This window comes from Pipistrellus kuhlii, unplaced genomic scaffold, assembly GCF_014108245.1.
Source record: "Pipistrellus kuhlii isolate mPipKuh1 unplaced genomic scaffold, mPipKuh1.p scaffold_m20_p_6, whole genome shotgun sequence".
NCBI classification, from domain to species: domain Eukaryota; kingdom Metazoa; phylum Chordata; class Mammalia; order Chiroptera; family Vespertilionidae; genus Pipistrellus; species Pipistrellus kuhlii.
Genome location: NW_023425562.1, coordinates 20,090,750 through 20,108,222, shown reverse-complemented (window position 1 = coordinate 20,108,222; position 17,473 = coordinate 20,090,750). Strand labels below are relative to the sequence as shown.

Sequence of the window (17,473 nt, the reverse complement as noted above, 5' to 3'; positions counted from 1 at the left end):
CTGAGGCTCAGTGATCTCTGGCCCAATGGCGATCTACATTACCTCCAGTTTTTTCCAGAGTAAAATGAGGCCTTAGCCAGGTCCCTTCCAGCTCTACCAGCCTATGATCTAGGTTGTTCTCCATGACTGGAGAATCGCAGGCGTTGCTATGGTGTGTGGGTTGTTAGGTCTTGTGTCTCCTGATTGCCAGGACTGTTGTCTCCTCATTAGCATGAGTAGGTGAACAGTGTGGGTTGGGATATTTACGAAATTCAGCAAATTGTGGATTACCAGGATCAAAAGAAACCACCTGACTCATACTTCCTTTTAGAGGCAGAAAACCAGAGTCCCATCTTTCAAACAGTCCTGTGAAGGAAATGGACCGGAAGTAACTCATTTCACTTTGCATCTGAGTTTAAAAACTTTTTGTGTGTGCTTATTATTATACGTATGTGTACAGCAGCAGGCTCAGCAATACAAGGATGCATAAAAACGACGTACAAACCAGGGTCTCTGGCTCAGGAAGGGTACTGGAGACACTGAGGGACACAGTGATTTGCGTAGCATCACAACGTTTCTCTGGATAAAGTCAGGATGAGAATTGGTCTCCTGACTCCTGGCTAGAGGTGTGTGTGTGTGTGTGTGTGTGTGTGTGTGTGTGTGTGTTTGTGTGTGATTAAGACAGATAAACTCAAGTAGAGTTAGCATCCCAGATTTTCATGGCAGCAAGGAAGATCATTTAAAAGCTAAATCTCTCTATTAGCTAACCTCACTGTCTTGTTAGCTAGCCTCATTTTCACAGGCTGGACTTGGTTTCCAACTATAGGAAATGCTTCATTTCCTTTCCAAATGAAATCACCAGGTTGCCATCTTCATAGTGTCAGAGATTAAAATGTTGAATTCTCATATCCATGCTGCATGTCATGTCCCTTTGTATCCTGAAGGCCCACCGGGGACTGAGGGGCAGCCCCTGCCACCTGAGGAGGAAGTGCAGCTGCTATGTGCCATGTCTCCTCTGTGACCGAGGACCAACCTTCTCTTTCCCCTCTCCCTCCCTGCAGATCCAGCTTTCCAAGATCGGGCCGCCTTTCATCATCAAGAGCCAGCCCATCTCCAAGCCAGAGTCTCGAACCTCCCCCAGCACATCTGTGGGTGGAGGCAGGAACACGGGGGCCAGGACCCTGGCGGACATCAAGGCTCGGGCCCAGCAGGCGAGGGCTCAGCGAGAGGCAGCGGCGGCTGCGGCTGTAGCTGCCGCAGCGAGCATCGTCTCGGGGGCCATGGGTGGCCCGGGAGAGGGTGGCAAGGCCAGGACGCTGGCACATATCAAGGAGCAGACGAAGGCAAAGCTCTTTGCAAAGCACCAAGCGCGAGCCCACCTCTTCCAGAGCCCAAAAGAGGCCCGGCCGCCGCTGCTGCTCGGCTGCAAGGAAGGCGCTCAGAGCTTAGAGGTTCCTTCCACCCCGGAGGCCAAAATCGAAGGACCAACCGGAGTCATCATTGTCAACCCCAACTGCAGGTCTCCCAGCAGCAAGCCCACGCACCTCCGGGAGGTCACCCCTGCCCTCCAGCCAGCTCTCCAGCCAGCTCTCCAGCCCACCAAACCCCCCAACGCGGCCACTGACGTAGCCGTGCATGGCGCCGCTGAGGAACGTGTCCCCGTGTCCCACGTCTCTGAGAAAACGGTTCCCTCTACCTCTTCCGAAAAGAGCGACATGCCCGTGCTGTTTGCTGCCAGTGCTGTCCCCGTGTCCGTCTGCAGCGCCGCTGTGTCGGGCGCCATTAAAGAGCATCCCTTCGTGAGTCCCGTCGACAAGCCGTCCGTCCTGGACAAGCCGTCCGTCCTCGTGTCTGTCGACAGTGCCAGCACTACCGTTTCAGCCTGCAATCTAAGCGTGCTCACCGCCGTCCAGGGCACGGATGCTCCCTGCATCGCCGTGATACCAAAATGCGCCGAGAACACAGCCCTCCCCGCCGCCCTCCAGGGCGCCGGCGCCACGGGCTCCTTGGAGGACACGCAGGCGCTCACGTCCATCAGCTGCGCCAGCGGCTCGGTCTCCGGGCAGTACCCCTCTGTGCCAACCCTCTCCATCGCAAAGAACTTGCCAAACCACCTCGCCACGGCTTCTGTCCTGGTTCCCTCCCCGGGAATGAGTCCCTTGTTCCCTCCCGAGAAGAGAGCCGTGCCTGGGGGTGACGAGCAGGCTGTGCCCGCGGGGACCCTGGGGCGAGCGGCCCCCGGCTGCAGGGATGTGGGGGTCGTCACGGACCCTCTGGTGGTCCGCCCGCCCATCGCCGTGTTTACCGGAAGCATGTTGACCATCAACTCTTACAACTGTCCCCCCAACTTCAGTGCCGAGAGCTTGGACAAAACTCCGGGGCCTCAAAGCAGGGCGGAGGGCTGTGGGAAAGCCCAGCCCCCGGGGGCCTTCGCCCCGGTAGCCATCAATAGGTCGATCCCCTGTAAGGTCATCGTGGATCACAGCGCCGCCCTGGCCTCCGCAGTGTCCCTGGCGGTGGCCGTGGCCAGCGCAGAGGCTGGCGCGGATGCCCAGGGCAGGTTGGGGAGGACAGAGGTCACCGTGCAGCCCTTGGTGGCCTGTCCCCAGGTGTCCGTGATCAGCAGGCCAGAACCGGCTGCCACCGAAGGCCTGGATCCCGGGGCCAGTGTCATCGCTGGGTCTGCAGCCAAGCCAGACTGTAAACCGCTGCAGGCCCCCTGCCCAGGCCTCCCCCTGCTCGTTCCAGAGAAATCACACGAGGCGACGGCGACGGGCAGCAGCTTTGCTGAGCCGGCACGCGGCCCGGCCGCCTTCAAAGGCGAAGCCGACACTGCCGTTGGCAGCCAGTGCCCCACCGGAGGCCGGCTGAGCTGGAAGGAGGAGGCTGTGAGGAGCACGGGGCCGCCGGGCGGGCACTCGGGGCCCAGTAAACAGAAGGAGTGGCCGGAGCCAGGCTGTGCCAAGGCCATCAAAGCCGAGCGGGCCAGCTACCCGCACGTGGTGGCAGAGCTCCACCCTAGGAGCCTCCTGCCGGGGGCCCCTCTCCCCACGAAGCCTGAGCCCCACGCAGTGGACAGGGGCTTCCGAGTGGACACCGGGGACCTCCCCGGCCCAGAGCGGCCCCCTCCGGCCAAGGAGGCCGCCCCAGCGGTGCAGCAGACGCAGACCAGGAAGGTCCCCATCTCGGGCCCCGGGGACGAGGCCGTGTCCTTGGCGGGGGACACCCTGAAGAGAGCGCCCCACGCGGGCGGCTCCAGCTGCCGTCTGTCGTCCGTGGAGGCGAACAACCCCCTGGTGACCCAGCTCCTGCAGGGCAACCTGCCTCTGGAGAAAGTGTTGCCGCAGCCCAGGCTGGGAGCCAAGCTGGAGATCAACCGGCTCCCGGCGCCCCTCCAACCTACCTCAGCCGGGAAGGCGGCCACCGCGGAGAGGAGCGTCGTGGAAATGCCCTCCAGCTCCCCGAACCCCGCGGGGAAGGGCTACCTGGCGGGGACCCTCGCCCCGCTCCACATGCGGAAGCGCGAGAACCACCCCAAAAAGAGAGCGGCCAGGACGGCGGGGGAGCACCCTCAAGTCAAGTGCGAGCCGGGCAGGCTGCTGGCGGAGCCCGAGGTCAAGGCCATGCCCTGCGTCCTGGGCCCCGGCCTGGCCCCCCTGGGCCCCGGGCAGCCCTTCCAGCAGGAGTGGCTGGGCAAGCAGGCCCCGCCGCCGGCCAGGGCGGCCCCCGGCCCCGACGTCAAACAGCAGAAGCGGCTGCTGCCCGCCTGCAGCCTCCAGCAGAGCCTGTTCCACGCGGACAAGAACGGCGGCTTCCACCCCCATCCGGACGCGGGCGCCTCGCACCGGCAGCAGTTCTACCCGATGCCCGTGGCGGCCAGGGGCCCCGTGCCCGCCGTGCCCGCCGCGGCGCTGCTGCAGGCCCCCGCCAAGGCCCCCGCGGGCTGCACTGCTTTCGTCTTCAATCGGCATCTCGAACAAAAGGGACTGGGGGAGGCGGGCCTGGCCCCGGCCCCCCACCAGCTGAGGTTGGCCAACATGCTGACCCCCAGTGTGCCCGTCAAAGAGGGCGATGACGTGGGGGGGGCCGCGCACGCTGTGCCCAGCAAAGCGCCTGTGCTGCCCCCGCCGCCTCCGCCGCCCCTGGCCCTGCCCCCGCCGCCGCCGCCGCCGCCGCCGCCCCCGCCACCTCCACTACCTCCGCCTGCACCTCACGCCGAGGCCCCCGCCGAGCAGAAGCAGCCTCCGCCTCCCCTGGAGACCGCCAAGCGGCTGGGCTGGCCGCCCGCGGGCGTCTGTAGCAATATCAAATCCGAGCCTGTGTCCTTCGAGGAAGGCCTAGGCGGCAGCTGTGACCTGGGCCCCAAGCAGGCCCCCTACGACCAGAAGGAGGTGAAGGAACAGCTGAAAGCATTTGCGCTGAAAAACGCCGACTTCCCCCCCTACCTGCTGTCTGAGCCACAGAAGCCTTTCCCCCCACTGGCCGCGCAGAAGCTGCAGGTGCCGCCGCCGCTCTGCGCCAACTACCCAGCCATACACTTCGGCGGCCCCAGCTTCAAGCGGGCGGCCTCCGCCATCGAGAAGTCCATCGGGATTTTGGGCAGCGGCCCCGGTGCCAGCGCCAATGCCGCCAACGCCGCGGGCCTGCCCGGCCAGGGCGCCCCGATGCCCGCGCAGAACTTCGCCGACAGCAGCAGCGCCGAGGAGCTGGAGCTCAAGTGCTCCTGCCGCCTCAAAGCCATGATCGTGTGCAAGGGCTGCGGGGCCTTCTGCCACGACGACTGCATAGGGCCCTCCAAGCTCTGCGTGGCGTGCCTGGTGGTGCGGTGAGCAGGCGTGTGCGTGGCGTGCCTGGTGTTGCGGTGAGCAGGCATGTGCGTGGCATGCCTGGTGGTGCAGCGAGCGTGAGTGTGTGGCGTGTCTGGTGGCGTGGTGCCTGTGCATGCATGAGAGCCTGGTGTGCCTGAGGGTGTGGCGAGCATGTGTGTGTCTGGCATGCCTGGTGGTGCAGTGAGCATGTGTGTGCATGGCATGCTTGGGAGTGCAGTGAGCATGTGTGTGCATGGTGTGCCTGGTAGTGCAGTGAGCATGTGTGTGCATAGCGTGCCTGGGGTGCGGTGAGCGGTGCGAGGTGCAGTGTCCCTTTTCCCGGCGATGCCCAGCAGCGGCAGCCAGCAGAGAACACGGAGCTGTAGGTACACTCCCTCCCTCCCTTCCTTCCTTCCTTCCTTCCTTCCTTCCTTCCTTCCTCCGAGCCAGCTGACCTCTTCCCGGGGGCTGTTCCTGTGTGTCTCAGGAAGGCGAGAAGGCCTCCCATCCGAGGTGCTCAGCGGCATGTCTGTCACGTATGTACAATAGTTGGCATCCCCAGCTTTGGACAGTTTCTGCCCATGTTTGTTTGCTGTTTGTCCCCATCCAGGGCAGTAGGAAAAGGACATTGTCAGTTACTCAGCACTGACCCCGGAGCAGATGGAGACGGGTGGTGGGGGGGAGACAGCGTGATGTGAGGCGGGCTGTGTGTTTCCTGTGGATGAGCCATTACAGCGAGGCTGGGAGGGTTTTCAGTTGGCTCTTCCAGCACCACCTTTCCCTGCAGGGAAGTCACAGTTGGAAAGGGCACCCTGACTTCAGGGTTGGATTCCTTGTCTTGAGTCCCATCACAAAAGATGCAGTAAAGGAGGTGTCGGCGGATGAAGGCCACTGTCCTTCCTCTCTGCTCTCCCTCCCCTTCCTTTCGGAGATGGGCAGGGTGTCTGCGTGGGCCTTGGACATGGGCACACATTGTCCTGACATGTGTCATGGTCTGGACATTGCATTGCAGTAGCCTGGCCCGCGCCCTTTGACATCTGACCCCGGAGGATCGGTTGGCCACCAGAGGACCCTAGGCCCAGAGGATGTCAGAGCTTCCTACGTGGGCATTAAGAGCAAGTATTGTAAAACTGCCTTAACATTAAAAGAAAAATGCTGTGTAAGCCAACACCTACACATGGGTGGATCACGTAAACATCGGTCCATTCTCTTCACTCCTTTATGATGACTAGATATTAACATTGGGGGGAAGTTATCACAGACCCTGTGCGCGGCACCAGTGCCTCTGGCTTCCAGCTCTGCAGAGGTTGGCCACCTCGTGTTTGAATTAAAGTGTCCTTGGTGATCAAAGGGACTACAGAAGACTGAAGGGTCGACATTTTTCTGAACAGCTTTTTCCTCCTGATTCACAATCTAGACGATTCCACTTGACTCTCAGATGGCCCCCGTTTTTGAAATGGTTCCGGGCCTTGCGTGTTCTGTGTTCTTCCCCCTCAGGTGAGTCCAGTGCCATCTTCCTGTGTGGGAGTGGAGCGGCTTCGGGACAGGGTGCTGCTTCTGCCACACGCTGCCCGTGTGTGCCCAGTGAGTCTGAGTGTTGCTGATCCGAGCTCCCTCCCCCGTGCTTTGCCCGCCCTCGTGCCAGAGAACAGCTTTAGTTCCAGAGGCTCTGTGCCCCTAAAGCAAGTTCAAAAGCACACGCATGTTGTGAGAAGATGAAAGGCAACAAAAGCCACGCCATTTAACCTCCGATTACAGAGCACAAAACGTGGAGTGCCATTAACCCGTTGATGGATTGAGGCTGTAGAATTAAAAAAACACACACACACACACACACATGAAACATGGGGGGAAATAGCATCCGCCCACAGGGAGAATGACGGATATTTTTACGTGGGATCACCCTAATCCATGTAAACTTTTAACATTCCCTTAAAATACGTCTTAAAAATTAACTGGAATGAACAGAAATTGCATTCTGGAGAAGAAGAAAAAACAAACAAACACTTGCGATTTATTCGTGTTTTTTTTGTTTGTTTTTGTTTTGTTTTTTTTACAATAATCAATTATGGTGTCTGTTCCCCCTGCCCCTCCATATTTATTACTGTGATGTTGCCAAATTTTGTTAGGTGGCAGAGATGTCCTTATTATAAACGCATTGCTGATTATTTTATCTTCCAAATCAAGAAAAGCAAAGAAGGGCCTGCTTTGTGGCCTCCATTTGGTGCTTCAGTACTGTCACTTCTGTTTTTCACACGAAAAGGAACGAAGTCAGCTCACCCCCAAGAAAAAGAGCAATGCACCGAAGCAGCCCTTCCCGGGGTTGAGGGGTGCGGTGGAGCGCCCGCGAACCTCACCTCTGCTCCCGGTGGCCCGCAGATGGCATCCTCGTCCCAGCGTCTCCGTGGTCAGCTGGGCTCTGATGTCACCCCGGGTCAGAAGATCGCGCTCTCTTGGAGAAGAGAGCTCTCAGAGGGGCACCCCTGAATCGAGACACGTGCATGCCAACTCCCTCCAAACTCACTTGCTGCCCTACCAGTGTCAGGTACTGTCTACACCAGCAGATTCCAGTCTATCCTCTCAGTAGCTGACACGGTGTGGAAAGACACTCCAGCCTACAAAACCTTTGCACTCTGCAGATGAGGTACGATCGAGGCCGATGTGGTGCTGAGCCCATTGTCCGCCCCGTCCTGGTAGAATCCTGCCTGCAAGTCACTTACTGGGAATAAAGAAAAGTGTCCTTCTGTATGATTTGAGTTTTCACAGAATAGGTGGGGGAGATCAATCGTTGACCACGCATGGATTCTATCCCCTGGTCCAAAGAGCATAATTTCCTCCTGCCCTTGCTGTTGTTGCTTTTGTTTGTTTGTTTTTTGCCCCAGTTCAAATTCCTAATGTTGACATACGGTTTTTATTACTGAAAAATTAGTATCTTTGGGCTAAAAACTATGGAAAGAAAGGAACAAACTCAGAAGCAGTAGGTCCGTTGACTAGATATACAAACGCCAGTCTGTCTGGATGAGGCGAGTAAGTCCTTAGTTTCCTCACTCACACAGGTGTCTGCCTGTGTGCACATGGAATATGTGATTTCCTACATGGTTATTGTGGTGTAATGTGCAAATCTTAGCATGTGCATTGTCCTGATCCTTGGACACTATGCTGTCCTCATCGGGAGTAGAACTTGCACATGTGACATATAATAATAATAAAATTTTTTATCACAAAGGATTTATTTCCGTAAGGAGCACTTTTGGAGCAGGGGACAGAGGGATGCGCTACTCCCCACCCCCCTCCTATATGATATGCATATGCCTGAGGTGTACAAAGACATTCAGGTGGTCGACAGGCATGTTCATAAGAACGTCCGGATGCAGATTCATTTTCAAAATGAAAAGCACGTCCTTCCCCTCAAGCAAGAAGTGCAGGGCTGCTGCTGGTCACCCAAGCTCTGTGGTGACCGTGCTTCCCTGCTGAGGTCTAGCGTGAAAAAGAAAACTTGAAAAGCCTCTGAGGCTGAGCCTGGTTGCTATAAAGACTTTGCGGAGATACTAGGACGAGCTGTAGAAGGTTTAGTTGACTTCCAGACCTTGGAGAGTCATCTTCTTCCAGAATAAACAAGGACACAAGCAAGCTGAGGCTTACAGCTTCAGGAGGCAGTCAGGGGTAAGCACCCAACATGCACCAGTGTCCTTGACACTCAGAATTTCAAAAGGGAGGGAGGGGTTCCCCCCTGGCCTGGGTTCCTCCTTGGTCTGGTCAAGTCCCAGTTACAGAAGCCGAAGCCAAATTAGGGTTGCGTCGTCTCTGGGGTCAAGGCCAAGCTCCATGCTGGCTGCCCAGTGGGCAGGAGCCCACGGAACATGCAGAGCCCAGAGCCACTGTCCATGTGTTTGTGTGTGTGTGTGTGTGTGTGTGTGTGTGTGTGTGTTTGCAGACAACAATGTGACGAGTCCGGGCAAAGGAACTCTCCAGACTGTCAGGAGCCTGCGGAGCCAGAATGTTACTCAATAGAAAACCTTGTCTTCTTCAGTCCTCGTGCTCTGTCACTGTAAAGCGAACAAAATGCATTTTTACGATAATTTAAAGGAGCTGCTTTTTTTTTTTTTTTTTTTAAATAGCACATACTCTCGCTTTGTACTATATTTGATAGTCACAGAAGAATTTAGGCGGTAGGAAAACCTGGTTGTATTGTACTATTCATGAATGTTTCCAAGAAAGTGCTTTACTTGGTTGCCATCATTTTCTGGTACTGCTGTAATTCTTTCCCCCTGCTTCCTGGAAACCTAATCCAATTCATATTGTTCACTGCAGTTTGTTTTTATATATGTGTTTGTGTGTATTTTTTTCTCTCTCTTTGGTCAGTATTCTGAATGTTTACATCTGTTTGACATTAGCCATTTAATGCCTTTTTTTTTAAAGGTGGTATTACTCTTGCAGTGTAATGGGAAAATGTGAAATCGCCCCAACACAACGTGCATGACAAACACAGATTGGGGGCTCAGGCCCTCGACAGACACAGACATTTTTTATCGGCATCCAGAGAGGGACAGCCCCCCTCCGGTCCTCTACCAAAGAATATATTCCTCCCACGGGGAAACTCTGCAAAGGAGTGGGAAGCCCTCCGAAGCGGGGGCAGTGGGTTCCGTGAGGCGGCTGCAATTTGAAACTGGTGTGCTTGCTTGGATACCCGGTGAAATCTGACTGCGTGCAACAAGCATTGAAACAATTTTTAGACGGCATTTTGTTTGGAATTCAGGGATCATGCATTCTTTAATGGTGCTGTTTGTTTTTTATTTCTTTTCTACAAAGAAGAAAAAAAAAACTGTTGCCTACAAAAGTGACTGCTCACAATACCATAAGTTAAACAAAATGTTTGTCTTTTCATGTTTCTCGATTTTTCCCTTTCTCAAAGTTAACAACTTGGGTTTCAATATTCAACTATTCTGGCGAAAATAAAGAAATTCAGCATTAAGTAGTTGTCATGTTTAATTCTTTCCTGAAGCGAGGTAGTTTGTATGCATAAAAGGCACTGATTTCAAAGGAGCCTTGTCCAGTTATTACAGCTACTTGCCCTCAACTTCTAAGTCATTATGCAGTTTTAACACATTGAAACAATAATTTTGCCCTTGTGACTGTTTATCTCTGGTATTCATCTGTTTGGTTTTGACCATCTCATCTGTTATGTTTGGGTGAAGATAGACGGTAACAGATTACTCTGATAAGTACATTAAAAATTTTACTCAAGAAAAAATTTATAGGGAAGACAAACCATATGCTGTTAAAATTCTCTGCCTTCTCCTTGGTGTGGTGAGTTGTGAGCATATGATTACAAGTATTGGTACATCAGCCAAAACCAAACTAAAACCTCTTTGAGATTAATTATATCTACTATGCTTATCATTTGAAAATCTATTAGGATCTTCCCGTTTGCATAAAGAGCTTGTTCATTCTTTATGCTAAAAGGCATTCAGTTCACGTAAAGTTACTTCCCCATTTTCTTTTAACTTTCAAAATGAGTTAACTTTCAAAAATTGTTTTTACGTTGCTCATTAGTATTTTTATCTTAGATTAGCTATTATAACTAGGGTGATTTGAATAAAGTGCTGGGAACCATTAAAGCAAACCTGCCTCCGTTATATTTACATTGGTTAAAAATATGCATATCTTTACAGTGAGATGAATCAGAAGCATTAAACATAATTGGCTGTTACCAGAGTTCAACTGTTTTCTTCCACATGGAAAGTGTCACCTTTAGCCACCAGAGGGCGGAAGAGGATGTTTACTTTTGAAAAGAAAAAGAGGAGACTAAAGCATTCTTTCTCCTCTTAAAACTAAATGAGATGCCTATAATAATGAGAGTCCACCTCACCCACGTAAGTCAATGGGAGATAGATGCTTCTGCATTTCACTAAATTGTTTTCAGTACAGGATGACATTCCTTTTTTTGTTCTATTAAAATATTTACAAAATACTAATTTTACTTAGTGTTACGGGTTTTTTTTGTTTGTTTGTTTGTATTACTCCAGTTTCTTCCAAATTTTATATTAGAGAAATTTGAACAGTGCAACATTCTTTATTTTTATTTTATTTTTTTAAAATATATTTTATTGATTTTTTTTTTGCCCCCCTCCTTCCCTCCCACACATTCCCTCCCTCCCCAGAGTTTTGTGTCCATTGGTTGTACTTATATGCATGTATAAAAGTCCTTCGGTTGATCTATTATCTCTCCCAGATTTTCCTCCCCTCCCCGCTGTAATTTGACAGTCTACTTGTTGATATACTGTCTCTATATCTATCTTTTGGTTCATCAGTTTATAATGTTCTTTATCATCCACAAATGAGTGAGGTCATGTGGTGTTTCTCTTTCATTGATTGGCTTATTTCACTCAGCATGATGTTCTCCAATTCCATCCAGGTAGTGCAGCATTCTTTAAACTGGCATTTATTGAAACTGATCGGGCCCTTGCCTGTTTGGCTCAGTGGTTAGAGTAATGGCCTGCAGACTGCAGGGTCCCAGGATTGATTCTGGTCAAGGGCAAGCTCCTGCCAGGCCTAGGCTCTGGTCAGGGTTCATGCAGGATGCAACCAATTGATACGTTTCTCTCACATCGATATTTCCCTCTGTCTTTTCCTCTCTAAAACTCAAGGAAAAATATCAGGTAAGGATAAAAAAAAAGAAAAGGAAACTGACTAAATGCCTTAAATGTTTTAATTCATTTGTTCTTATAAAATAGATACAATTACATGATTTTATATAAATACTAGAGGCCCAGTGCACGAATTCATGCATGGGTACAGTCCCTTGGCCTGGCTAGTGATTGGGGCTGACTGGGGCCCATCTTGCCGAGTCCTGATCAGGGCCGATTGGGGCTGGCCAGCTGTGGGAGGTTGGCTATGGTAGCGCACTAACCACCAGCGGGCATCTCCTGCATTGAGCATAGCTACCAGACTTTCAGTTGACCAGTCATAACAGTCACTTAGGCTTTTATATAGATAGAAACCACTATTCTTCATATAATATTGTGGCTTTAAAGAGTCACAATTGCTCTTAGGATCTAAAGTATTTATTTGTATCCATCATAGTGCTTATCTGAGGACAAGTGACATACCCAGTGATCGATCAGTTTCCACATAGATATTTCATTGTCATCAATAGTAAGATGCTATTGTTAAAGAGCCTGGCCAGAAGAGTGGTTGATAAAACATTTGGGAGTTTCTTTCTGCAAAATTCAAACAAACAAAAAACATAAAAAACAACAACACAATTGAACAGGAATCCTAGAAAGTGTTTCTCCACAAAAATCATTCAAAGACTTTAGTTATACATTGCCTAGATTTAATATTTCAAATTCAGATCACACCCAATTGTCCACAGCGATACGCAGAAATAGGAAGTTGGAGTAACCCAATGTCATAGCTAATTTGGAAGTCTAAATTGTACAATGGGTCCCTCTTTTTTATGGAAACTTTTACCCAAGTTGCCAGTTTAATGAGTTACCATTCCTTTCCACTAAATGGGGGAAGTTCACATGATTTGCAAAGTAACGGATGGGTATTTTTTCCCCCATTTTATTTAAAACAAACAGTTTTGTTTTGCTTTTCTGCTACATTAAGCAATACCCTGACTATACGTAAAGCCGGTGCTGTAAGTATTTAGTAATCCTGCAAAGCATCAGCCAGTCCACACAGATGCCAAACAAATCAAAAGAAAAGCTCCTCTTACAACAAACCAGTGACGACGGGCTGAATTCCAGCTCTCTGAACAAAGGAGTGCCCGGATCTACTTTTATTAATAGTTGGGATTTATCCTTAGTCTATCCGTTGCATGTATGGGAATGCTTGTTTCTGAGGTACTTTTCCCAAGCGAGAATTTCATCTGCAATCTCATTTACATTATTTTTTAAGGAAATCATTAAAAGGTGGTTCAAAGGTGAGCTTTAACCCAAACAATAAAATATCCAGTAGTTTCCCCTTTTTCCTTTTTCCAGGTACCCTGTTGAGTGGATACTTCCCACAAATAGCAAAGGGTAGGAGCACCAGGTGCTGGGCACTTGAAGACACGTAAGATCCATCTTATTTCCTCTGGGCTCATCAGAAAGTCTCTATTATACTTTTTATTGATTTGAGAGAGAAAGGGACGGGGGGGGGGGGAGAGAGAGAGAGAGAGAGAGAGAGAGAGAGAGAGAGAGAGAGAAACATCAACAAGGAGAGAGAATCATAGAAGGGCTGCCTCCTGCACATCCCCTGCTACTGGGGATCAAGCCTGCAATCCAGGCATGTGCCCTTGACCAGAATCAAACTCGGGACTCTGCTCTATCCACTGAGCCAAACCAGCTAGGGCAGAAAGTCTTGATTATTTTATAAGCTTATAAATTAAAAAGAGGTTTTACCTTTGACCCTAACTTAGCTCTCTAGTTTTAAAATGTGGTTTTATTTCAGGAAAACACTACGTTCCAGATGCAGTGATGGAGGGAGCCTGGAAGGGTTTTGAAATGCAGAACTGTCGTTCTGTTTTCCTTGATCCGTTTGGCATTCAGTATCCACTTCTGGGTGTCACGGCTTCCAGGTACAGGAAAGTGAGGCTGGCCTCAAGGACGACAGTAGTAAGCTTTTCCCGAATGTTCTCTTTCTGTAGAGAAGTTACAACACTTATTCACGTCCACTTACACAGAAATAAAATCCGTGAGTTCTTACTGTAATAGAAAGTTTACTTGCCAACTAGTTTAAATCTCAAAATGAGGAATGTAAAGGTTTGTGGGATGAGCAGAGACAGTTCTCCATAATGGTGTCTAAGCAGAAGCCACTGAGATATTTTATACCTTGTCTTTATTTAAGATGTGAGCTCCGTGTAGATTTGAATTTGTTTTTTTGTGTGTGTTTTTTGTACTACTTGTTTTTTGTTAAAATAATCTTTAATCTTCCAAGGGGAAAAGCTATATGGAATGAGTTGTCATCTTAAAAAAAACAAACAAAAAAACCCAGTCAAATTGTTTTTAATGTTTTTTAACTGATTTTAGAGAGAGAAGGACATAGAGCTGACATGATGGATCGATCGGTTGCCTCTGCACCCCCTGAACCCTCTGCTGAGCATCAGGCCCACAGCCCAAGATTTGAGGGATTTGAACTAAGACATCCTGGTGCATGGGTTGATGCTCAATCACTGAACCACACCGGCCAAACTCAAAAACACTTTTTAAAACTACATTCAGAGTAGGACTATATGTATTATAGTTTGGAAAGGTTTTGTGGAATTCTTGTCCAAAAAGCTTTGCTTGGCAACAACTGAGAGGAATCAGACACCACACTCTGCAGTCTCGGTTTTCTCATTTTGATTCTCTCCTAAATAAATCATCTCTAAGTCTTGAGGCTTCGTGGCCTGAATATAAAGAAGTGTTTTCTGAATTTCCTTCATGTAAGTAAACTTGTAGAGATTTAACTCTATTCTACACCAAATATGGCTTTTCCAGAGTGGTTCCCCACAGGCAGGCTGTCTTTGACAGAAAATAAAATAGATAATGCTTGTGAGCTGCTGTGGACCGCGTGCTGCAGGCATGTCATGGGCAGTATCAGACTTACCATTAGAAAACGCCTCCCGTGCAGGCACTCCTCGTTTACCCGAGTTATGCATGAGGAACAGAGGTGTAGAGAGCTTAAGGAAAAGAGCACCCAGCTAGGATGTGGAGTGAGAGGGTTTACAGGGGCCAACACCCATCTTCTTGTTTACTACAAGACACGAGACTGCTCCACCGACCGTGGGCACTGGGCATTCGGAGAAAAATCGGAGGCCCAAACCGTGAAAAAAGTCTTACACTTGTGGGAAAGAAGTAATTAGAATGTGACCAGAGTGAGTATAGCTAGGGTTTGTGCAGGTGCAGAGGGACAGACAGCCACCATGAGGGTGAAACCACAGAGGCTGCCGCTGGGAGGGGAGTGAAGGCTCCCGAGGCTCCTCACCGGCACCAGCCAGGGGTCCAGACCGTCCACTGAGGGGCGGGCATGCTCTTCCCTGTCAGCGTCTGTCACCTCCCTGGAGCAAGGCTCATGAGTGAAGACACAGCCTTGCCAGGCCAGTCTGGCTCAGCGGATAGAGCACTGAGAGGGTCCCCGGTTCTACTCCAGTCAAGGGGACTCAATTAGTTGCAGGCTCCATCTCTGGCCCCAGTTGAGGCACCTGTGGGAGGCAGCCAATGGATGTGTCTCTCTCAAGGGGCCAAAGAGCCGCATGTGCCCTGACTGGGAATTCATCTGTGACCTCCTGGTTCATAGATCAACACTCAACCCCTGAGCCACACTGTCTGGGCATTTGTAACTATTTTTTTTTTTTAAAGCAAACTGGCAAGCTAATATTTTAAGTATTTTGATAAGTAATTGTAGACAGACATGTCAAAGTAATCATAAATTTATTTAGGAGGCTAGATTTGTGAGAAATTACATTTTGCTATTTCCAAAGAGAGGTGTTTAATGTCCCTTCCTACGTAAAGGAAGTGTGTCATCTCAGGGACTAAGCAGCACTTACCTTGACCCTCAGGACTTCTGAGGGGGCTCCAACAACCAGGGCACTTTGGTGCCAAGTTTCATCCATCATCCAATGAGCAAGCATTGTTTGGATCATCACTTCTTTGCCAAGGGCTGGGTTATAGGGGAGATAGGGTTTTACTGAGGACTTGATTATTCAAGAAACATGTTACCAAACCCTTCTGTAGTGTCCATCAGCATTGCACCATGAACATTGTCATAAAATGGAAGGAATATTCTCAACACTGCAGTGAAGGAGTGCCTTTCTAGAAAGCATTTCTATTTCCCAGAAAAGCTTGGGTGGGAAAGAGGGAATAATTGAGGACATGGAAGTTTTGGAAAGATAAATCTCCTTTGAAGTCATTTAATTTTTTGACTAATTTGGGTTCAGAATAAAAATATTTACGGGATCTAGCACAAGAAGCAAAGTATGTTTCTACTGGAGAAGGTATACCTTCTCACTTAAAATCTCCTATATATTGTAATAAAAGGCTAATATGCAAATAGTCTGACTGGTGGAATGACAAGTCATTATGATGCTCACTGACCACCAAGGGGCAGATGCTCAATGTAGGAGCTGCCCCCTGGTGGTCAGTTCACTCCTACAACAGGAGCATTGCTTAGCCAGAAGCCGAGCTCATGGCTGGTGAGCCAGCAGTCAAACATCCTCCGAGGGCACCCGACTGGGAAAGAGAGCAGGCCGGGCTGAGGAATCTCCCCAGGTGCACAAATTTTGTGCACCGGGCCTCTAGTAGAAAAAATAAAAAAGAGAAACTCTTTTGTATGGAGAAAGGCATATCACCACCTGTGGCTCATCTGGAGAAACAGCACAGATGGTCTGGTTTGTGCCGGGGTTGTGGTTTTGCGTTCTGTGTGACTTGCTAGGGCAGGGGACGCAGCACCTGCTCACTACATTTGGGTTGCACTGTTGCAGTCATAGGTGGCAAGCAGTGGGCATTCACATTCTTCTGTCACCAGGCCTTCCCAGCGAAATGAATGTTATCTTCCAGCTTAATTAGAGATTATTTTCCCCATGGTTTTACATCCAGATTAATAAAGGGATGCTTACAAAATACCTTAGCAATCGTAATAAAAGGGCTTGACTTAGAAAGCCCTTTGGTCAAGATCTAGTAAATCATTTTTTAAAAAGCGAATATCAAACTAATTTATCAAAAAGGAAAACCTGGGCTCTGCAATCGGCTGTTCTTACACTAGGTTCTTTATTAAAATATTGTCTCAGGCTGCTTCGATGTGTAAAATTCCTGTGAGGACGGATATTTAAATTGTACTTCAACCCATAGATGTGGTCTGTTCTCACGGTTTGCAGTTGGCTCCTGTAAATATTACAAAAATGAAGAATAACTTTAATAATGGGAAATCTGATTTCTTGACCCGCAGTTCAGCAAATGGATTTATGCAAATCTGAGGAGGTTTGCTCCTGCACGGGAAATGAATGTCCCCCTGGCCTCTGCGCGTACGTATTTCTCCGTTCCCTTTCAATCATCCACCGAGTCGTCGTTGACGGTTATGGAGAGTCCTGTGGTGAGCCTCCTCCATGTACCTGGCTGAGACCTACTGAAGAGCAGGTGTCGTATCGCATCTATTTGGGTATTTCTAGCAGCTTCCATAGTGCATGATGCAGGGTCGTCTCTTCCTGTGCACAGCAGTGTGTGTGTGGTTGGCTTCCTCTGTGCTAGGCTCTGTCCTGGGTACCAGTGTCCCACAAAAGCAGTCAAAACTCCCTGAGCTTTTATTCATCTATCAGGACACAGGTAGCAATAGGAAATGCATGACATGTAAGCATGCTTGAACTGGAAAGTGCTATGAAGCGGTGAAAAGGTATAGAAGAGCAGAGAGAGAGTGGTGGGTTGGAGGGCGTGGATGCACGCAGGTTCCTGGGGAAGGGCTCCTCGAGGCAGTGCTAAGCTATGGATTGTCAGCTCCAAAATGAGCACGTAGAAGCCCTCATCTTGAACGTGATACAAGCGTTCTTCCTCAGTGCCTTCCTCTTCCATGAGAGGACACAGTAGGAAGGGGACATCTGCAAGCCAGGAACTCAACAGGAACCCAACCGGCCAGCACCTGATCATGGACTTCTGGCCCCCAGAACTGTAAGGAAATACTTTTCTGTCCTTTAAGCGCCCCCCAGTCCCTGGTCTTCTGTTGTGATT

At 49.9% G+C, this 17,473-nt stretch overlaps 1 protein-coding gene across 2 annotated transcripts in view; it reads left to right on the top strand.

The window, feature by feature from the left end:
* Positions 1-9,759, top strand: part of ASXL3 (ASXL transcriptional regulator 3) — a 173,112-nt gene extending 163,353 nt beyond the window's left edge. For both annotated transcript variants that reach the window (XM_036419042.2, XM_045574489.1), the window contains exon 13: positions 1,041-9,759. In XM_036419042.2, coding sequence (XP_036274935.1) covers positions 1,041-4,808 — 3,768 coding nt within the window. In that variant the 3' untranslated portion in view covers positions 4,809-9,759. The remainder of the gene's footprint in view (positions 1-1,040) is intronic.
* The last annotated feature ends 7,714 nt before the right edge of the window (positions 9,760-17,473 follow it).